At 34.5% G+C, this 16,884-nt stretch overlaps 2 protein-coding genes across 2 annotated transcripts; one reads left to right on the forward strand and one right to left on the reverse strand.

Annotated features, from left to right (window-relative positions):
• Window positions 1-214: 214 nt before the first annotated feature.
• LOC7477030 (mannosyl-oligosaccharide glucosidase GCS1) lies at window positions 215-9,291 on the forward strand. Its single transcript, XM_002315577.4, has 22 exons — window positions 215-553; window positions 638-711; window positions 830-1,081; window positions 1,251-1,425; window positions 1,595-1,681; window positions 1,811-1,879; window positions 1,967-2,063; window positions 2,323-2,405; window positions 3,121-3,228; window positions 3,902-4,017; window positions 4,100-4,207; window positions 4,364-4,437; window positions 4,830-4,955; window positions 5,309-5,376; window positions 6,793-6,942; window positions 7,030-7,080; window positions 7,210-7,266; window positions 7,747-7,884; window positions 8,062-8,153; window positions 8,234-8,343; window positions 8,514-8,577; window positions 8,707-9,291. The coding sequence occupies exons 1-22, from the start codon at window positions 254-256 to the stop codon at window positions 8,843-8,845; spliced, it is 2,538 nt and encodes an 845-aa protein (XP_002315613.1). The 5' UTR covers window positions 215-253; the 3' UTR covers window positions 8,846-9,291.
• A 117-nt stretch (window positions 9,292-9,408) lies between these two features.
• On the reverse strand, window positions 9,409-14,314 carry LOC7477029 (nuclear pore complex protein NUP54). Its single transcript, XM_002314504.4, has 9 exons — window positions 13,690-14,314; window positions 13,526-13,579; window positions 13,249-13,308; window positions 13,037-13,147; window positions 12,118-12,183; window positions 11,955-12,041; window positions 10,811-10,912; window positions 10,567-10,716; window positions 9,409-10,221 (listed from the first exon to the last, which is right to left on the reverse strand). The coding sequence occupies exons 1-9, from the start codon at window positions 14,116-14,118 to the stop codon at window positions 10,126-10,128; spliced, it is 1,155 nt and encodes a 384-aa protein (XP_002314540.2). The 5' UTR covers window positions 14,119-14,314; the 3' UTR covers window positions 9,409-10,125.
• Between the last annotated feature and the right edge of the window lie 2,570 nt (window positions 14,315-16,884).

Genomic DNA, 16,884 nt, shown 5'->3' on the forward strand with positions numbered 1-16,884 from the left:
ATGCATAAACAATATTTTATGTAAAGTCGTATTTGATAAAAGCATGGTGCAACGTCGTGAATGGAAATCTTTCATATCCCTGGGCTTATAAATCTTTTTAGATGATGGGCTTCAACTCTCGGTCAGAGTCCATATCCATTTTCCTTCGACCCAGGGCCCAGGCCTTTACTTTCAGGACTGAACTGAACTGACTTCAATACAAGTCAGTGGGAAAAAAAAGAGAAAAAAACAGAAGACGAAGAAGAAGCAGAAAATGACTCCAGGCAGTAGCCGGAGGAATGCGCGAAGCAGAACGTCGTCCTCCACCGAACCAAACGACGGAGGCGACAGTTCTTTTGGAAACACAAAACCTAGACTGAGAGATAGAAATAAAAACCAGAATTCAATTCGGATTTTGAACGTTGATATCAAAATCATGCTAGGAATTAGCGTATTGGCTTTCTTCGTAATTTTTTTGTTGATTAATAATATTATTATAAAGCCTGCTGGAAAAGCACTAAGACCTAGGGTTATCACTCCATTTCCTTCTCCTAAACTCATGGACCTTCCTCAAGTAAGTAGTAATTGATTCCTCAACTAATCTCTTTATGTTTTTAATTTACTTTCTGTTGATTAGATTAATTTCTCATGGTTTCAGTTTCAAGGAGAGCACAGAGAGAGCTTATATTGGGGAACTTATCGTCCTCATGTTTATTTTGGAATTCGCGCAAGGTAATTAATTATGTGATAATTACTTTCTAATTTATTTAGTTTTTTTAGCGTTTTTAGGCTATTCCATTGTGCATATAATTTTTGAATTGGAAATGGTGGATGCGGAATTGGTTGGCAGGACTCCTCGGTCTTTGATAGCTGGATTGATGTGGATTGGTGTGAAGGATGGGATGTATCATATGAGACATGTGTGTCAAGACTCTGACGGGCTTAACACGTATGGCTGGACGCAGCATAATGGTCGTGATTTTGGACATCAGGTGTTGGTTGATCAGGGATTGAAGTTAGCTACGAGTTTCTTGAAATCCAAGAGTGAAGGAAGTGGATATGGAGGTGATTGGGCCGTTCAAATTGATGTGCAAACTGATAAGTAATTGGCCTTACTCGTCACTTGAATGATTTCTCTGTTCAATTTGTATGGTGCGTTCTATGTGTGTTTTTTTGCCACTAGTTGGATAGAGTGTTCAAATGAGAAAATTCTGGTAGCTGGTTTTTTAAGCTTCCTGATGCAGTTGGTGTTCCTCATGGTGATTTTGTAGATCCGAGTGGGATAATGAAATGCTGAGACATGGGCATTTGTTCTTCTATTTGGCTGATGAAAGTGGACATGTCCTAAATTTGGCGGGAGATACCTTAGACATCGATAAGAATTCTCTTTTAGCATCAGGTTCACGATCTGATATTGGGGATTGGCAGCTACATTTGGAATCCAAGGTAATATGGAAATGGATTGACAGCTATCATCTCTCACCTTGCTTTGTGAATTATGTATCACCAATCTTCGTTTTTCCTTGTCATGAACATTTGCAACTGTTAATTGTCTAGTGATGTTGTTTCTTTTTATCTCGAGTCTTGATCTGGAGCCAACTTTGTTGTTTTTTAGGATGTTTTGGAGCTCCACTATTCTGGTTTCAGGACACCTCATATTCACAATTTATCTGATCTTGTCCAGCACAATCTCGGAGCCCAAGTATTGCACTGTTTAAGTTTTTATTGAAAAATACCTTGGTGTCTAATATCTTAAAGGAAGTGTGCATGTTTTGAGTTCCTATTCTGGTTTGTCTTGATTTCTCTGTGTTGCTTTGCTGCATCTTGCCAGGCAAGAGAGTTTGGCCAACTGCTTCTATCTGACTCGTCTGAAGATTCTCCAAACATTCTAGTTTTTCAGGTATTGTGTGCTCATCATAATTCTTGTCCTAAAACACAGGGGACTGTTTACAGACTCTACATCACGTTAGATTTCTAAATTTTGCAGATTTCTGCAAGTATTCCTTTCAAAGCAGATATTGCTTTTGTATCTGGAACCGAAGTGAAAAATTCAAAAGTAGAAGAACGTGTGAGCAGGCTTACAGGTTTTGTCCATATCAATTCCATCTCCATAAAAAAAATGCCCTTCACTCCTAACCATTGAAGTGTTCTCTTAGTTGTATTATAATTCTTACCACTTCCTCTACGTGATTCTTTGTCCTGACAAACTGGGAAAGTAGAGAATCCTAGTAATGTAGGGTGATCTATTGTCATTGCATAATTATAATTCTTATGGCATCCTTTATTACACATGACTTCTATATTTGCCATAAAAAAATTCTTATTTTTATATGTACTGTTCAGGTGCCTCGCTGACAAGTTTATTACAAGATAGGAAAACAGAGTTTGATATCAAATTTCAGCGGTGCTTTAATGTTGCTGACAAGGTAAATATCTAGGGAAAGTACAACATGTTCTATTTCTCAAATTTTATCATCATGCTCAGTAATGAGTGCTTTGCTACTACTAGATGTCCTTTTCATTGTCATGTAGGTGATGTGTTATAAGAGTTGTCATGATTCTCTGTTATGATGTACTTCAATTTTGAATACATTTTGGAATAATGAATGTAGGAGTTAAAATGATTCAAATTCAATAACTGAAAAATCTTGTGCTATTTTGGCATCTTGTTTAATTGTGAGTGCTCGTGGTGTCGTAAGTGGATGTGGAGCCTATCCAAGACCTTGTTTCCTCTTTCTTAATGGTTTCTTCATCACTCTTCCTGGAATTTCTTATTTGAGTGGTTTATCTTACTTTCTTCCAAAAGTGACTCTTGAAATGTTGCACATGTCTCTTTCAAATCCTTTCTCCTTCTATAAACTTCAAAGCTTTTAGAAGCACATGCTCATCTTTTGGGGATCTTCTCACTTATGCAGGAGGACATCAGCCGAGGTCACATGGCATAGTACAGCACTAATTGATGAATACTAAAATGTTATCCTATGCACAATAAAGCATGCATTTCACTAGGCTATAGACATTATTCGCTGGCATTGAAGAAGTTTTTTTTTTAGGATTATGATGAAGTGGCAATTGTAAAGTCCCCAATATATATTTCCTTTGAATTAAAAGAATTCTGACTTCTTCTAATTGTTTGCTCAGCTTGAACCTGAATCCACAATTGTTGGTAAGGCTGCTATTGCTAATATGTTGGGAGGCATTGGCTACTTTTATGGTCAATCAAAGATTTCATTCCCTGAAAATTCTAATGTAAGTTGTATGCATTTGTTTTTTATTTTCTATTTTTAGTGCAACCTATAATCTCTTTAATAAGTGTGCAGTAGTTAAATGCTCAATTTAAAATCCTGCTGTTCATTAATAGCATAAATTCCTACTCTCTGTGTTTCAAGTACTGATTCATGTCTCAAGTTGAATACTTCTTAAGGTTCTGGTTCTTAGTTGTTTAACTTGGCTACTCCTTTTGCTTTCAAAATTGCTGCAGTTGTTCTAAAAGCACAATTTGATAGGAAAGGGCTTTTGAGAGTGTCACATTTAATCCAAAATTGTGACATAAGGGCACTATTTGATAGGAGAAGTCTTTCGCCGTCTTAGAAATGCTAAAATCAGTGCTCATATGGGTCCAACTTATGTGAAGTGTACTTGTTCATGTCTTTGCAGTTAGGATTCCATGTGCCATGTAGTGCGTGGACTGGTAGTAAGAAAGAAATATTAAATTATGAGTGAGCATTATCTATATCAGTTCATTAGATGCCAGGAGCTCTCTTTCTTCTACACTTATCTCGTTAAAGTGATGTTTTTCTGCATTCACAATTCATCCGGCCTGACTGTTTCTTTTCATCCTAATTGTGTTCTTTTTATGTATGATCCCTGTCATATTTTTTTATGTCTGGCAAAGTCATACAGTTGGCCATTTTCCTTGCAGCTTAGAGATAATTTTATTTCATATTGGCCAGCTGAGCTGTATACAGCTGTTCCTAGCCGACCATTCTTTCCAAGGGGATTTTTATGGGATGAAGGTTTTCATCAACTGTTGATCTGGTCAGGTCCAATTTCCTATTACAGTATGGAGTTAATTTGTATTGCTGTCGGGCTAACTAATAATTTTTTTGGGCACGAGCAGGCGTTGGGATATCCATATTTGTTTGGATATTATTGGTCACTGGTTAGATTTAATGAACATAGATGGATGGATTCCACGTGAGCAGATTTTGGGTTCTGAAGCTCTAAGGTATCATAATTGTATTGTTCAAATATTTTGAAGTGAATTTAAATCCTAAAATTTGGCTGCCTCCTTTAAAAAAAATCCTAAAATTTGGCTGGAGAGATTATTTGCCACAGTCATCCTTGAAGTAATTTTGCAATGTCTTTTCTGTTGTAATTGCAGTAAGGTTCCAGAGGAATTTGTTGTTCAGTATCCATCTAATGGAAATCCACCCACCCTATTTTTGGTTATTCGTGGTAAGGCTATTTGCAATTACATTTTCATCATCGTATTGTACAAATTTTGCACGCTTCTTTCTTGTGTAATAGAATTGCTTTAGCTCTGCTAGTCTTAAGGTAGAGAGCAACACCTATCTTTCTAAATAGCAAGAAAAGTCTTCTAATTTAATGAGACACCATCTTCCTTAAAAGTACAAATCATGTAACTATAAAGAAACTTATTTTCTTCTATCTCATTTGCTAGATCTTGGGGTGGTTCAAGCAACTTCTTTTCATTTTCTAATAATTTATGATGTGCATTTTCTTTCAGATACTTGCCAAAGATTAAATTATTTGGTAAATGTTTTTCTATGTGCACTTATAGTCAAATTGTTTAAAGATGATTGCAAATGTGGTGTTGCCATCTCCAGATCTACTTGATGGGATGGAGAAAAATAAGTTCACTGCCACTGAAAGAAATGGGATCACTTCCTTCCTTGAACGGGCTTTTGTTCGCTTGGAAGCTTGGTTCCAGTGGTACAACACAACGCAGAAAGGTATTCCATTTTTCTACAGCTATCGATTCTGCACTGTATTAATTTATGTCAGAGTTTTAAATAGGTTTAAGCAGCTGGAGGTTTTTTATGAGTGTTAACTGTAAATCAAAAATCAGCTGTCAGATCATGAGAGAGATTAGTACACAACCAAAAAAGGTTGGCATAAGGATTTGTTATTTACTTTCTCCCCTGCCCAGTTAACTATAACAACAATTACATGCTTTATAAATTGCAGCTCAGCTTAGTTGTTGATGGAAAATAAAGATAAATATGCCCTTAGCCTGAGATGTATACTAACACCCTTTTTTAAAATTAAGGTGCTTACTTTACTTGTTTTATCTTTGTGGATGCAGGGAAAGAGATGGGCAGCTATTATTGGCATGGGAGAGACAACAAAGTAACTCGGGAACTAAACCCAAAGGTGAGTTTACAGTTTTCTACTTTTCAAAAACTTTGAAAAGTACAAATAAGTCCTAAAGATTATAGTGGTGCCATGGTGGTGACAGTTGGATTTTTAGAAGAATTCAATTGGACCCCTATTTCCTAGTAGTTTCAATTATGCTCTTATGTTCAACTTCATTGTAAAAACATGATAACAAATGTTACAACTCATATGCACTGTTAGATGATGGAGAAATGCTTGCACAGTATCCAATTAATTGGCCGAAAAATGTTGAAAGTGAAAAACATACAAATTAGAGAAAAGAATTGTTTAAAGTGAATTTTACTATTTTGTTAAAATTAAATCAGGCAGGAAAATTATTTGAACTTTTCTTTTCAAAAAAACCCTGAATTCTCACACTTCTAGCTTTTACTAGAGGATGATATTATTTCATCTTTTATAAACCAACATGAAAATGTTCTCAATTTGAAGGAATTATATAAAGAGCTAATAACAATTAAACAAAGAAATGCCAAGAGCTAGTCTGACTTCTCTCTGAAAATAGAAATTTGGAAACCATTTGCTCTTCCCTGTCTTTTCAAATTGTCCAACAGATAGCCACTTGTACCATTTAGAGAGCCTTTTGCGTTAATGTTTGCAAATGAGATAATTCACTGATGACTGGCTTTCCTTATCCCTGTGTTCTCTTTAAAGTATCTGTAGGAGAAGAATCCATGAAAGAAGTTGGGAAATCATGTTATGGTAAAGGGCTTGGCACACATTTAATTCAAGGGGTAACGGTACACAAGAGATTGAGAATTGTCATAAAATTAAAAACAAAATTAACAGAAAAATCAACAATAGAAACAAACAATAAATAGAAGCATAATGTATGTTAAAAGAAAAGAAAGGGGAACATAAAGCCAAAGAGAAAGCTTGATTTCACTAAAATATCAATAACAGAAACCATAGATCTGGATTAGAATAAAAGGAGGTAAACTTGAGATGTATGGAAGATGAAGACAATAGGAAAATAAGTATTTTTCCTTTTCTTTTAATAAATGCATAGGTAGGACTTTAAAAAAAATGTTTTCAATAATTTTTAGCTTTAAAGATGTCAAAGAAAGTGACATGGCAGGTGCCTGGCATTTTCGTTCTTAACAGATTGTTAACTGTTACCAATGGAATTGGAAGAAAGAGCTTAATTGAAACCACTAAGAAACTTTGAGGATGTAGGGTTTTTGTTTTTTCCCGGGGCCCTATCTTTTAAGAACTAATGTGTGATTTCCCTACTTTTCCCTTTGGAGTCAAAGAAGTTGAGAGTATGATTGTCAAATTTTATGCAAATATTATGCATGGTGGTTTCTAAATTTACGTTGTATTATTGCTAGTAGCTATGCTTCTGTTTCTTCCCATCAACAACACTGCTAGTCTGACATTATTTCTGTCCTCTAGACACTGTCCTCTGGGCTGGATGATTATCCTCGTGCTTCACACCCAAGTGACGAAGAACGACACTTGGATCTTAGGTGTTGGATGCTTCTCGCTGCGAATTGCATGCAGTCCATTACTCAGTTGTTTAAGAAGGATAATAAGCCTGAAAAGGTATACCTAGGAGACTAGTTATCTGGAACATTGTTAAAACTTAAAATCAAATTCACTGCTTTATAGTCCTTGAGCATTTGAATGCAGGAATATGGCTCAACAGCTAAGCTACTTTCAGATTTTGACATGCTGAATCAGGTTTGTATAGTGCATTTCATTCCTTTTCTGTTAATGCTACTCAACTAGTACTGCATAATACTTGTGAGATATTTTTTTATTGCTGGGACTTCCTGTTTCTTTATATCCCACATGCTTAATGTTGTACAGATGCACCTTGATCCTTTGGTTGGAGCTTATTTTGATTTTGGGAATCATACAGAAAAGGTACACTCCTTTGTTTCTGTTTTCTTAGAATTTGGTACCTCTAACGTATGTTCACTGACACACTGGATTACATGTCAATGATGCTCAGATTTGCTTATTTGTGTAGTTATTTATGTTCTCCTCAATATATCAGTATCATCTATGTTGTCTATCAAGTTACTCTGAGGATAATATTTAATTAAACTTGAAAAACATCTTGAGCTCATCCTTCTGGATGAATGCTCTAATTTTTTTATCAAATTGGTGCCGGACAACAATTTGCTAGTTCTGCCATTATATTTTATGATGTTAAAATTACAGGCTTAGAATTGTAGCATGCTCCCATTGTAATGATTGACTTTAGCTAAATCCTTGGGCATTTTTGTTATGCGAGGTGCATGCCATGTTGGAATCAATATTTTGCTCTTGTACAGTTGAACATAGCATCTCTTTCTTGTGAAATTTTCTCACTGATGCTAAACATTGCTTTGAGCATTCTAGGTTCGTTTAAGTTGGAAAGAGACAGGGGTGGGAACTCGAGAGCTTGTTCGTGATGTAATAGGAAGGCCAGTATCAAGACTTGTTCCTCATATTGGTTATGTCAGCCTTTTTCCATTCATGGGGAAAATTATTCCATCTGTAAGTTTCACCTATCATGGAACGTTGGTCACTGAAAAAAATTGTTTCACCAGTTTCTTTGGCTCACTTGTCTTTGCTTCCTTGCAGCTTGGTGTAGCTATGCCTCTCCTTTGTTCCTTTTTTTTTTTTCCTTTCAGTTGAGCTTGTTGTAGTTTTCTTATTTATTTCCTTATGCAGGATTCGTGGATTCTGGAAAAACAGCTTGACCTCATTGCAAACAGTACCGTTTTCTGGACAGACTATGGACTCCGTTCTCTTTCCAAAACAAGGTGAATGTTTTATCTCTTTTGTAGTCCTTTTACTTCTAGATACTGAAATATTTCTGTGACATTAATCTTGTATGCAACAGTTCCATGTACATGAAGCGCAACACAGAGCATGACCCACCTTACTGGAGAGGCCCAATTTGGATGAACATGAATTACATGATTCTATCTGCACTCTACCACTATTCCAAAGGTATCATCCACCGACTCGATCTACTAGGAAAAATGGTCCAATGCAGTTTTTGCATGAAGTTTTGCTCTTGAGACTAGAACAACCGGCAGCCTTTTGGCTGTGAGGTTTTTATTATTATTATTATTTGGCCTCTTAAGGTTCATGCTTATGTTTAATTTAAATTTTTGCAGAGAGTGGACCGTATAGTGACAGAGCCAGAGTAATCTATGATGACTTGAGGGGTAATTTGATTAGGTAATGTACACTGCAAAGTGCAAACCCTATGTAACAAGATTGTTGCCCCACGTTTTATTTCTCTTTTTTTTTCTTGGAACCTATATACATTTGTCACTTTATTCAAGAATTTGTGCCGCCTTGCTGCAGGAATGTGGTTCGCAACTATCACCAAACTGGGTTTCTGTGGGAACAGTATGACCAGAAGAAGGGTAAAGGAAAGGGTGCACGCCTGTTTACTGGCTGGACATCACTTGTCCTCCTAATCATGGCAGAAGCTTATACCTAAACATGTATAATTTTATTTATCCATGGAAGGAAATTAAAATACGAACCCCGAGAAATATAATGTACGATACATTTGCAAGCACGGGCACCCCGAATGTGGTTTCTTCACAATTTGAGGAGGTTGAATTTTGGATACAATGGTCATGCACTCTGCAAATGTCGTCTTATTGCTGTACAAATACCCAAATTCCTTCCAACTTACCTGGTCTTTTGTTCTTGGTTAAACAATAAGGTATTTATTTGTTAACTTACCTCAGCAAAACTACTGTATTTCGTCCCTCAGCAAAACTCGAGTAATCGGATGCACCTTTGGCATGGAATTAGGGGTAATTTGTTCGAAAATCACATCAGGAAGCTATTTGCAGTCATAGCTGCAAGAAAACTCGGAAGCTTAATTGAGCTGTATATTCATATTCATATTCATATTCTATAAGCTATTTTGTTCCACGTTTTTTTTTCAAATATACCCTTTAGTATATTCATATTCTATAAGCACTCTGTCAATTATTTTATTAAAATTAACATCACATGAAATGCACATGATAATTTACAATACTGAGAAGCTGAGATTTGAAGCAAAGTCTATATAATATCCCGCATGGCGAAACGTATGACACTGAAAATTTCATGTCCATAGTAACCTTAAAAATATCCAGGAGAGTTAAACATGATGGCGTGGGCATAATGATATCGAACCAATAAGTAATTTCAGTTAAACTGGAGGAATCAAAACCTGAGAATTCGAATCCTGGAGCCCTCGCCATATCTTGCAAGTTCTACCATGAATGGCCTTCCCGTTGCTGGGTTGAAAACCTAAAACTACGAAGGGATAGGCTAGAAATCAGTCACGTTACACTAAGCTTGCACATAGTTGAATTCCAAACTACTAATCTTTACAACCAGCAAAATAAGGAGCCTATTAGGGAAACCCTTGCTCCCGAGAGCTGTGAGACTCCTTGATCAATTGAAATCCCCTTTTGACAAATGCAGTGACAGCTAACAAGATCCATCTGGTACCCTCGCCATCACTGATGGTGGTGTGACGTCACAAGCAGAAACTAACAAATTTAAGACAAAAAAAGGGGTGGATGGGGGAGGGGTGGCGCTAAAAAACACGGACACAACAGGGAGGGGAGAGAATTTTGAGATTAGTTTATGACAGCTCTTGTCGGAGTTGAATTGTATCAATCACAGATCACTTCTTAATTGAATCAGTAACAAAATGGCAACATGTCCAAGAATCAGCAGGTGCTTGTATCTCTAGTTCAATTATTGTGTCATTTATGTGTCCTCGGCCATCATAATTTCCATGTCCCTAATATCCCGCTTCAACACATTGCCAAGCCTTGCAATAGCTTCAGTCTGCTGTTGTAAAACCTGCCCACAAAACCAGTCACTTGTTATTTATCATACATATTCCTTTGAAGATCAAAACAGGCGTATTATAACTGTAATTGCAAACTGTATAGGACCATATAATTCATCAAAATAGAAAAATGATCATCTCTTCGCACAAAAAAGGGTTTTGTTGCAGTGCCATTCCTGCTTTATTTTGAAGGACAATAATTAATAATATTACTCCAGACTAAGTGTTTACTATATCATCATGGTTGTAAAATACATCAATGGGTAAAGAGAGAAGCAACGAGCTTAGCAATAAGGATCCCAACTGATAAAGTAACGTCTATACCCCACATCACTTCCTACTTGTCCCACTCTTACCTCCTGCATATCAGCAAGACTCTCTTCATGTATTTTGGTTGATCCTGGAAGATAAAGAGAACCTCCGGCACCAATTCCATTCGCTTGAACACGAGATACAGTGAGTAGGTTATGAACTCTCCTGGAAAATTCTGCTCCAGATCCTTTTAGCTGAAATGGTGTCAATTTGTTAATAACATCTCCAGATGCAGGTTAAGTGATAATGCTAAGTGTAAAGATGAGGGTGAGGACAAGAAACACCTACCTGCCTGATTATCGCAACTAACTTCTCAGCCAATTCAGCTTCCCCTTTTGTTAAGGGCAATCGGCAACCCTTGCCCTCCAATGCCTCCATTATTCTCATCACCTTCAAGCATACGATAGGGGAAGGTAGATGTTAGAATAAGTTATCCAGTACTGGATGCATAAATTTCCTACACAATAATGCTTCGGAGCAGAAACAGTTATTATGATACCCCACAGTTTGATTACAATATCACTTTGGACCTTGGGCTTTAAATTTGACGAGTTTAGAATTAAATATAACTTAGTCCCTGTAGTTTACTGGAGCTAATTAATTAGTCCCTTTAGTATAAAAATGATTGTATAGTCTATTGACCAAAGTTGATCATCCTCAATTCAAAGAAGGTTTTTGTCCCGACAATACATTCTTTTTCTAATCTCGTGTATCTCTTTTCTTTTTTCTATTTTTCAAAAACGAAAAAAAAATTAAATTAAAAAAGAACATGGATTGACAAAAGGACTGAGTTGTTAATGGATTTAAATTCATAGGGATTGAGCAATACTTTTTGAACCCTTGAGGACCAATTAATTAATTTCATTAAACTACAACGACCGAGTTGTAATTAAACCGAAAATTTTAATCTTGTAGCAATTATTGATGCAACGTTAACCATCTACAATTCACATAAAAATAATGGATAGAACAGTGGCATGAAGTTGTGCATTCAAATCAAATAGGATTTCTTGAGAGATTATGGATAAGAGGGCAGTTCAAGGAAACAAGTAGAATCTAATACAAAAAATAAAATATTTCACCGCACCACCTGCTCATGAATCTAGGGAAAGAAAAACCCTTAACCTTTCCTACATTCCTTTCGTTTAGTGCATACACTTAACATAAATGTTTATCTGACTTTGATATACAAGTGTCATGGAACTATTTCATGCACAATTTTAAATTGGAACTCAGGGTTGCAAAATGCATTCTCCCCTTGAATGTTAAAGAAATGTAAAAGCTAAAGGGGATTTCAAATTCTGAGAGCTTATCTCACAAGAGCATACTGTTCATGTTGAAGAGTAATTCAGAAGATGACAGCCATACAGACCAAGTGGAACAAATAAATTTAATTTTATGGTGCAGAGAGAGAGGGAGCACCCATTCTCACCCTTAAAAGACGCCTCTGAAGACTTTGCTCTTTTTGTCTCATTCTTTCAATCCATGGAAGAGTCTCAGCTTGAAAATGCCTTTGAAGCTGAAAAGAATACTTGCATGTCAAAACAGTATCCAGAAGATATGATGTGTGGAGTGGAAAGGCAGACAGACAGTACCATTTTTACATTGCTTTGGGTCATTCGCAATCTCTCTGCATCTGAAACAATTACTTCATCTTGGAGCTGCATCAAATTAGCAAGAAGCATTCTAATGTTATAAAATTCAGTTAGCATGGTCCATTAACAGAAAAAACTGACTGCAAGGAGAACTGCAAAATGCATAAAGCCTTCCAAGATAGAACCTTAATTTTTTTTCTAGTATATTTTCCTTATACGAGGAATTGCAATATGCAGCGAGTAAAAGTAAGCTACCTAATCCAGCCTGAATTAGACTACACCTTCTGTATATAAATATATGACCTCGTTCTTAGCAGTCCTTAAAATGATGATCTGTGTCAATTTTCCTTCACAAAAACATTTCTTGAGCTACTTTAGCCACTCTTTCAACTGGAAAGTTGTGTTTCAACAGTTCTTCAATAACAGGTGTGTGGTCATCTGATTACCTAAATTTTTTATACTATCAAGCATATAGATAGGTATACAATCATTGATTGAGATTGGTAGGTAGAAACCAATCTGAGAACCTTAAACCAACTAAGTTACATTATTTGAACTCAAAATCCTCTTCAAGTCATAAAGGACCAAGGAACTTCATAAAATATACAGCATATTCTTAGTAGCACAATATAAGTTGGCAGAGCAAATCAAATGATAACTATCACTAACCGCATTAAAGAAGTAAAAAAAATCTAAACGATATGAGTTGATGGCCAAATTTGAACTCCTCCAAATTTGATACTTATGAATCCTCTTCTAAGCTCTAACTTCTAGCTTTTAGAACTCCTCCAAATTTGATACTTATGAATCTTAAAGAAGTTGATGGCCAATTGTTAATCACTCACAAGACAAACTGCTAAATAAAAAATCCTATTCAACAAAAAAAATACAACATCGCCTCAAATTAAGAACAAACTACCTTCAGGCGGTTAGAAAGATCTTTGAAACCTTGAACAAGCTGAGGCCAAAGGCGTTCTCTATCTGCACTGTCCATACCCTCTAGCTTTGCCATAGCCTCCGCCCACATGATCTAGCAAAAGCAAACTATTCTCCAAACTTAGCCAGACATAAAATCAACGAGAGCCACAAAGCAGTGATAAAAGCAAACTAAAATTAAAGTGATAGACTCACTTCTGATACACCAGCAGGCTTCACTCTATGCTGTGGATCAGTTACACTTAACAGCAAATACTGCCAATAAAAGAACCAACACAACAACCATGTCAACCTCCAAAAATCTAATTCGTTAATCAGACAGACCACTTTGAAACAGCAAGAAAATTACCAATCGGATTCAAGAAAAAAAAAAGGCACGGAATTCTATACCTAGAAAGGATGCATTTTAATTATCCTTAACTTTCTATGCAACCAAACACATAAAGTCATAAAAAAAAAAAACGAAATGCACCTTGAATGCATACTTAGGGTTCCCAGGCTCCTCCTTGTAAGCATCCACAATTGCCTACGATCAAAACTCACAATTATATCTATATTAAAAAAGAAAAGTAAAAAACAAAGAGAAACCGATCTAAATTAGGGTTTTAGGCAAAAGAAAAGAAAGGGAAAACAAACCTGAATGTCGCGATCGGCGAGAGAGAAAGGAAGAGGAGCAACCGGAGCCATCTGAGTAGTCAATTGAGGAGTAGGGAACGGTGTCATTTGAAGTGGCGTAGCGAACGGAGTCTGCTGCTGTTGCTGCTGAAATCCGAAACCAGTAGCAGACGGTTGTTGAAAAAACGGAGTTTGTTGCTGCTGCTGCTGCTGCTGCTGCTGCTGCTGTTGAGTTTGAGAAGTAAATGGAGTAGAGAACAAAGAAGAGCCGAATCCTCCAGAAGCGAAAGCCGGCGTTGAAGGAGTGCCGAATGCTGGTGTGGAAGATGGGGTGCCGAATGCTGGTGTGGAAGATGGAGTGCCGAATAAGGGAGTAGAAGAGGGGGTGCCGAATGCCGGAGTGGAAGACGGCGTGCCAAAGGCAGGAGTGGAAGACGGAGTACCGAACATTATTGTCGTTGGGAGAGAACGGAGAGGAGAGGAAATATTTGATTGATGGTGATTTTCAAGTCATGTAATGACAGTACCAGCGCCTTATGTAGCTCAAGTGTTTGACTCTTTGCCGCTTTGAGTTTTTTTTTTTTTTTTTTCTTTTAATTTTTGAGTCAAGAAGAATTGATGTTTAGGTTTGTGGAGTTTGGTTTTACGGAGAAGGGATCCTCTAAGGACAGCGGAGCGGGTTGTTAAGAACTAACTAGTTTTTTTAGGATAGAAAAAAAGTTTGAATTTCAAATAAATCTAATTAAATTTGAAATAATTCGAAATTAATTTTGATAAATATTGAATTGACAAATAATTAAAAAAAAATAATGTGAATCTAGGCTATTTGTAGCTGAGAAAATATTTTTAAAAATAAACTTTGGTGCATATTTAAATTTCAATGCTATATTATATAAATATTTTTAAAGCCATACCTTGTAGATTAATAAGTTTCGAAAATAAAAAATCTCAATTCATCTATAATAATATTATTTTTAATGTGTTTTTATTTATATTTAGTAATATATTCCAAGCTGTGTAAAAAAATTAGCATAATCTTAAAATTATATATCACTAAAGATAAATAAAATATAATATCATAAATTTATATAAGAAAAATAGAGTCTATGAATTAATTGTAGAGCCTCAACGAAATGTTAATCATAAAAAAAAGACCTTTTATAAAGAAATAATAAAAAAACTGAATACATCGAAAAAAGAAAAATGAAATAAAGCATGTTGCCTCTGGCCCCTAGGCCAAGCTTAATAGGCCCACTTTAATCTTTTTAAAAATCAGCCATCGATGCATCATTCTTTAAGCATTGTGTTATATGATATTTTTAATTTAAAATTTTATTAAAATAATTTATTTTTTATTTTTTATATCAAAATAATTTAATTTTTTTTAATAATTTTAAAAAAATCTAAACACAAAATTAATTTTACTCTCAAACACACTCAAATAACATGTTGCATATTATTATTATTATTAAAATCATGAATTGACTTGTAAAATTATAAGATTTTATGAGTCAACATGTGTATAATATATAAATTAGAATTAAAAACTTTAAAATTAATAAAATTATACTTGACTCATACAAAATGAATTGTATGAGTAAACTCGATCAAAATCAAACAAAATCATGATTTTACACTTGAATTTACAAGTTTATAAAAAATATAAATACTTTCAAATTAACTCTTATTTTTCAGTCAGAACCTACCAGCCATCACTGCACTCTCTCTTGCTTTACATGTGATTAGTTTATCTCATGACTTGTATTGTGAGTTCGACAAGATAATTCAATTAACTCGAGTTTTTTTAATTTTTTTTAATTAATAATTTTTTTATTTTCATATTTTAATATTGAATTAATTAGGAATTAGGCTTCATGATTTAATTTAATTTGTTTTCTATGAGGTTATCATGACTCGAGTCACGGTTTGGCAGGTTAACCTGGTTGACTCGAGTTTTTTTTGTTTTTTTAATTATTATTTTTTCAATTTCATTATTTAACATTGGGTTGATTTGAAATTAAGTTTCATAATTTGTTTTCGTTTGCTTTTTTATGAGGTTATCCTAGTCTTATGACACAGGTCACGTGTTCTATGGGGTTAACTCGAGTTGTTTTATTATGTCTTCTTTTTAGATTGATTTTTTCAATTTCATCTTTTAATAACGAGTTTATTTGAAATTGAGCTTCATAATTTATTTGAATTGTTTTCTATGAGGTTATCACAGTCTCATGACTCGGGTTGCGAGTTTTGCAAGTTAATCCGGGTTGGCTCATATCATTTTTCAATTTGGTTCTTATTTTTTTATTTATAATTTTGTTCTTTGGCCCTTTTATAAAAGGTTTATTAGCTTTTAATTTTATTCTTCAATCCAAATTGATGATATTATATTTTTCAATTTGATCCTAATTTTTTTTCTTGGTTTTTTTGTAAAAGTTATTATTCTTTTCGATTTCATCATTCAATCAAAATTTTCTTTTTATTTTTCATGTTAATTTTGATTCTTATTTTTTTTATTTTTTTAGGTTTACTAAATTGATTTTTCTTTTCAATTTCACCATTAAATCTAATATAAAATTTATTTTGTATTTCAATCTCAATCATCGTTTTTTTAATTGTTATTTTTTCTTAATCCTTTTGTATAATTAAAATTATTTTTTTAATTTCATCATTCAATATTTGATTGATTGAGAATTGAACTTCATAATCTTTTTAGATAGAGTGTTTCGAGTCTAATGACCTAAGTTACGAGTTTGAAAAGTTAACACATTTTTTTAAAAAAATGTTATATAATTCTTTTATCTTTCTAAATGTGTTATTCCAATCTTATTATATGGATCGCGGGTTTGACAGGATATCTCGGGCTAGCTCATCTTGATTACCGGAGTTACAGATTTTTCGTGCTAATTCAGGTTGATCAGAACTTGTTTTTTTATGTTCTTTTTTTATTTTATTTTGTTCTTCTGTATTTAACAGGTTGTAAATTGAGATATATCATTTATCTTTTAAAAAAAAAAGTTATTATCATATTATTCTTATCACTTTTTTTTTTAAATTTGATTCATCTATTTTTGTTTACTATTTTTTATCTAATTAAAATAAAATCAATTTATGCGACCTCATCGAATCTACAACTCAAGCCATATTTTTTTTTATTAAAAAAAACACACAATTACAGCAAATGAATATTATTTTTTATGTAAAAATAATAGTCCAACA

Source organism: Populus trichocarpa, chromosome 10 (assembly GCF_000002775.5).
Source record: "Populus trichocarpa isolate Nisqually-1 chromosome 10, P.trichocarpa_v4.1, whole genome shotgun sequence".
Classification (NCBI taxonomy): domain Eukaryota; kingdom Viridiplantae; phylum Streptophyta; class Magnoliopsida; order Malpighiales; family Salicaceae; genus Populus; species Populus trichocarpa.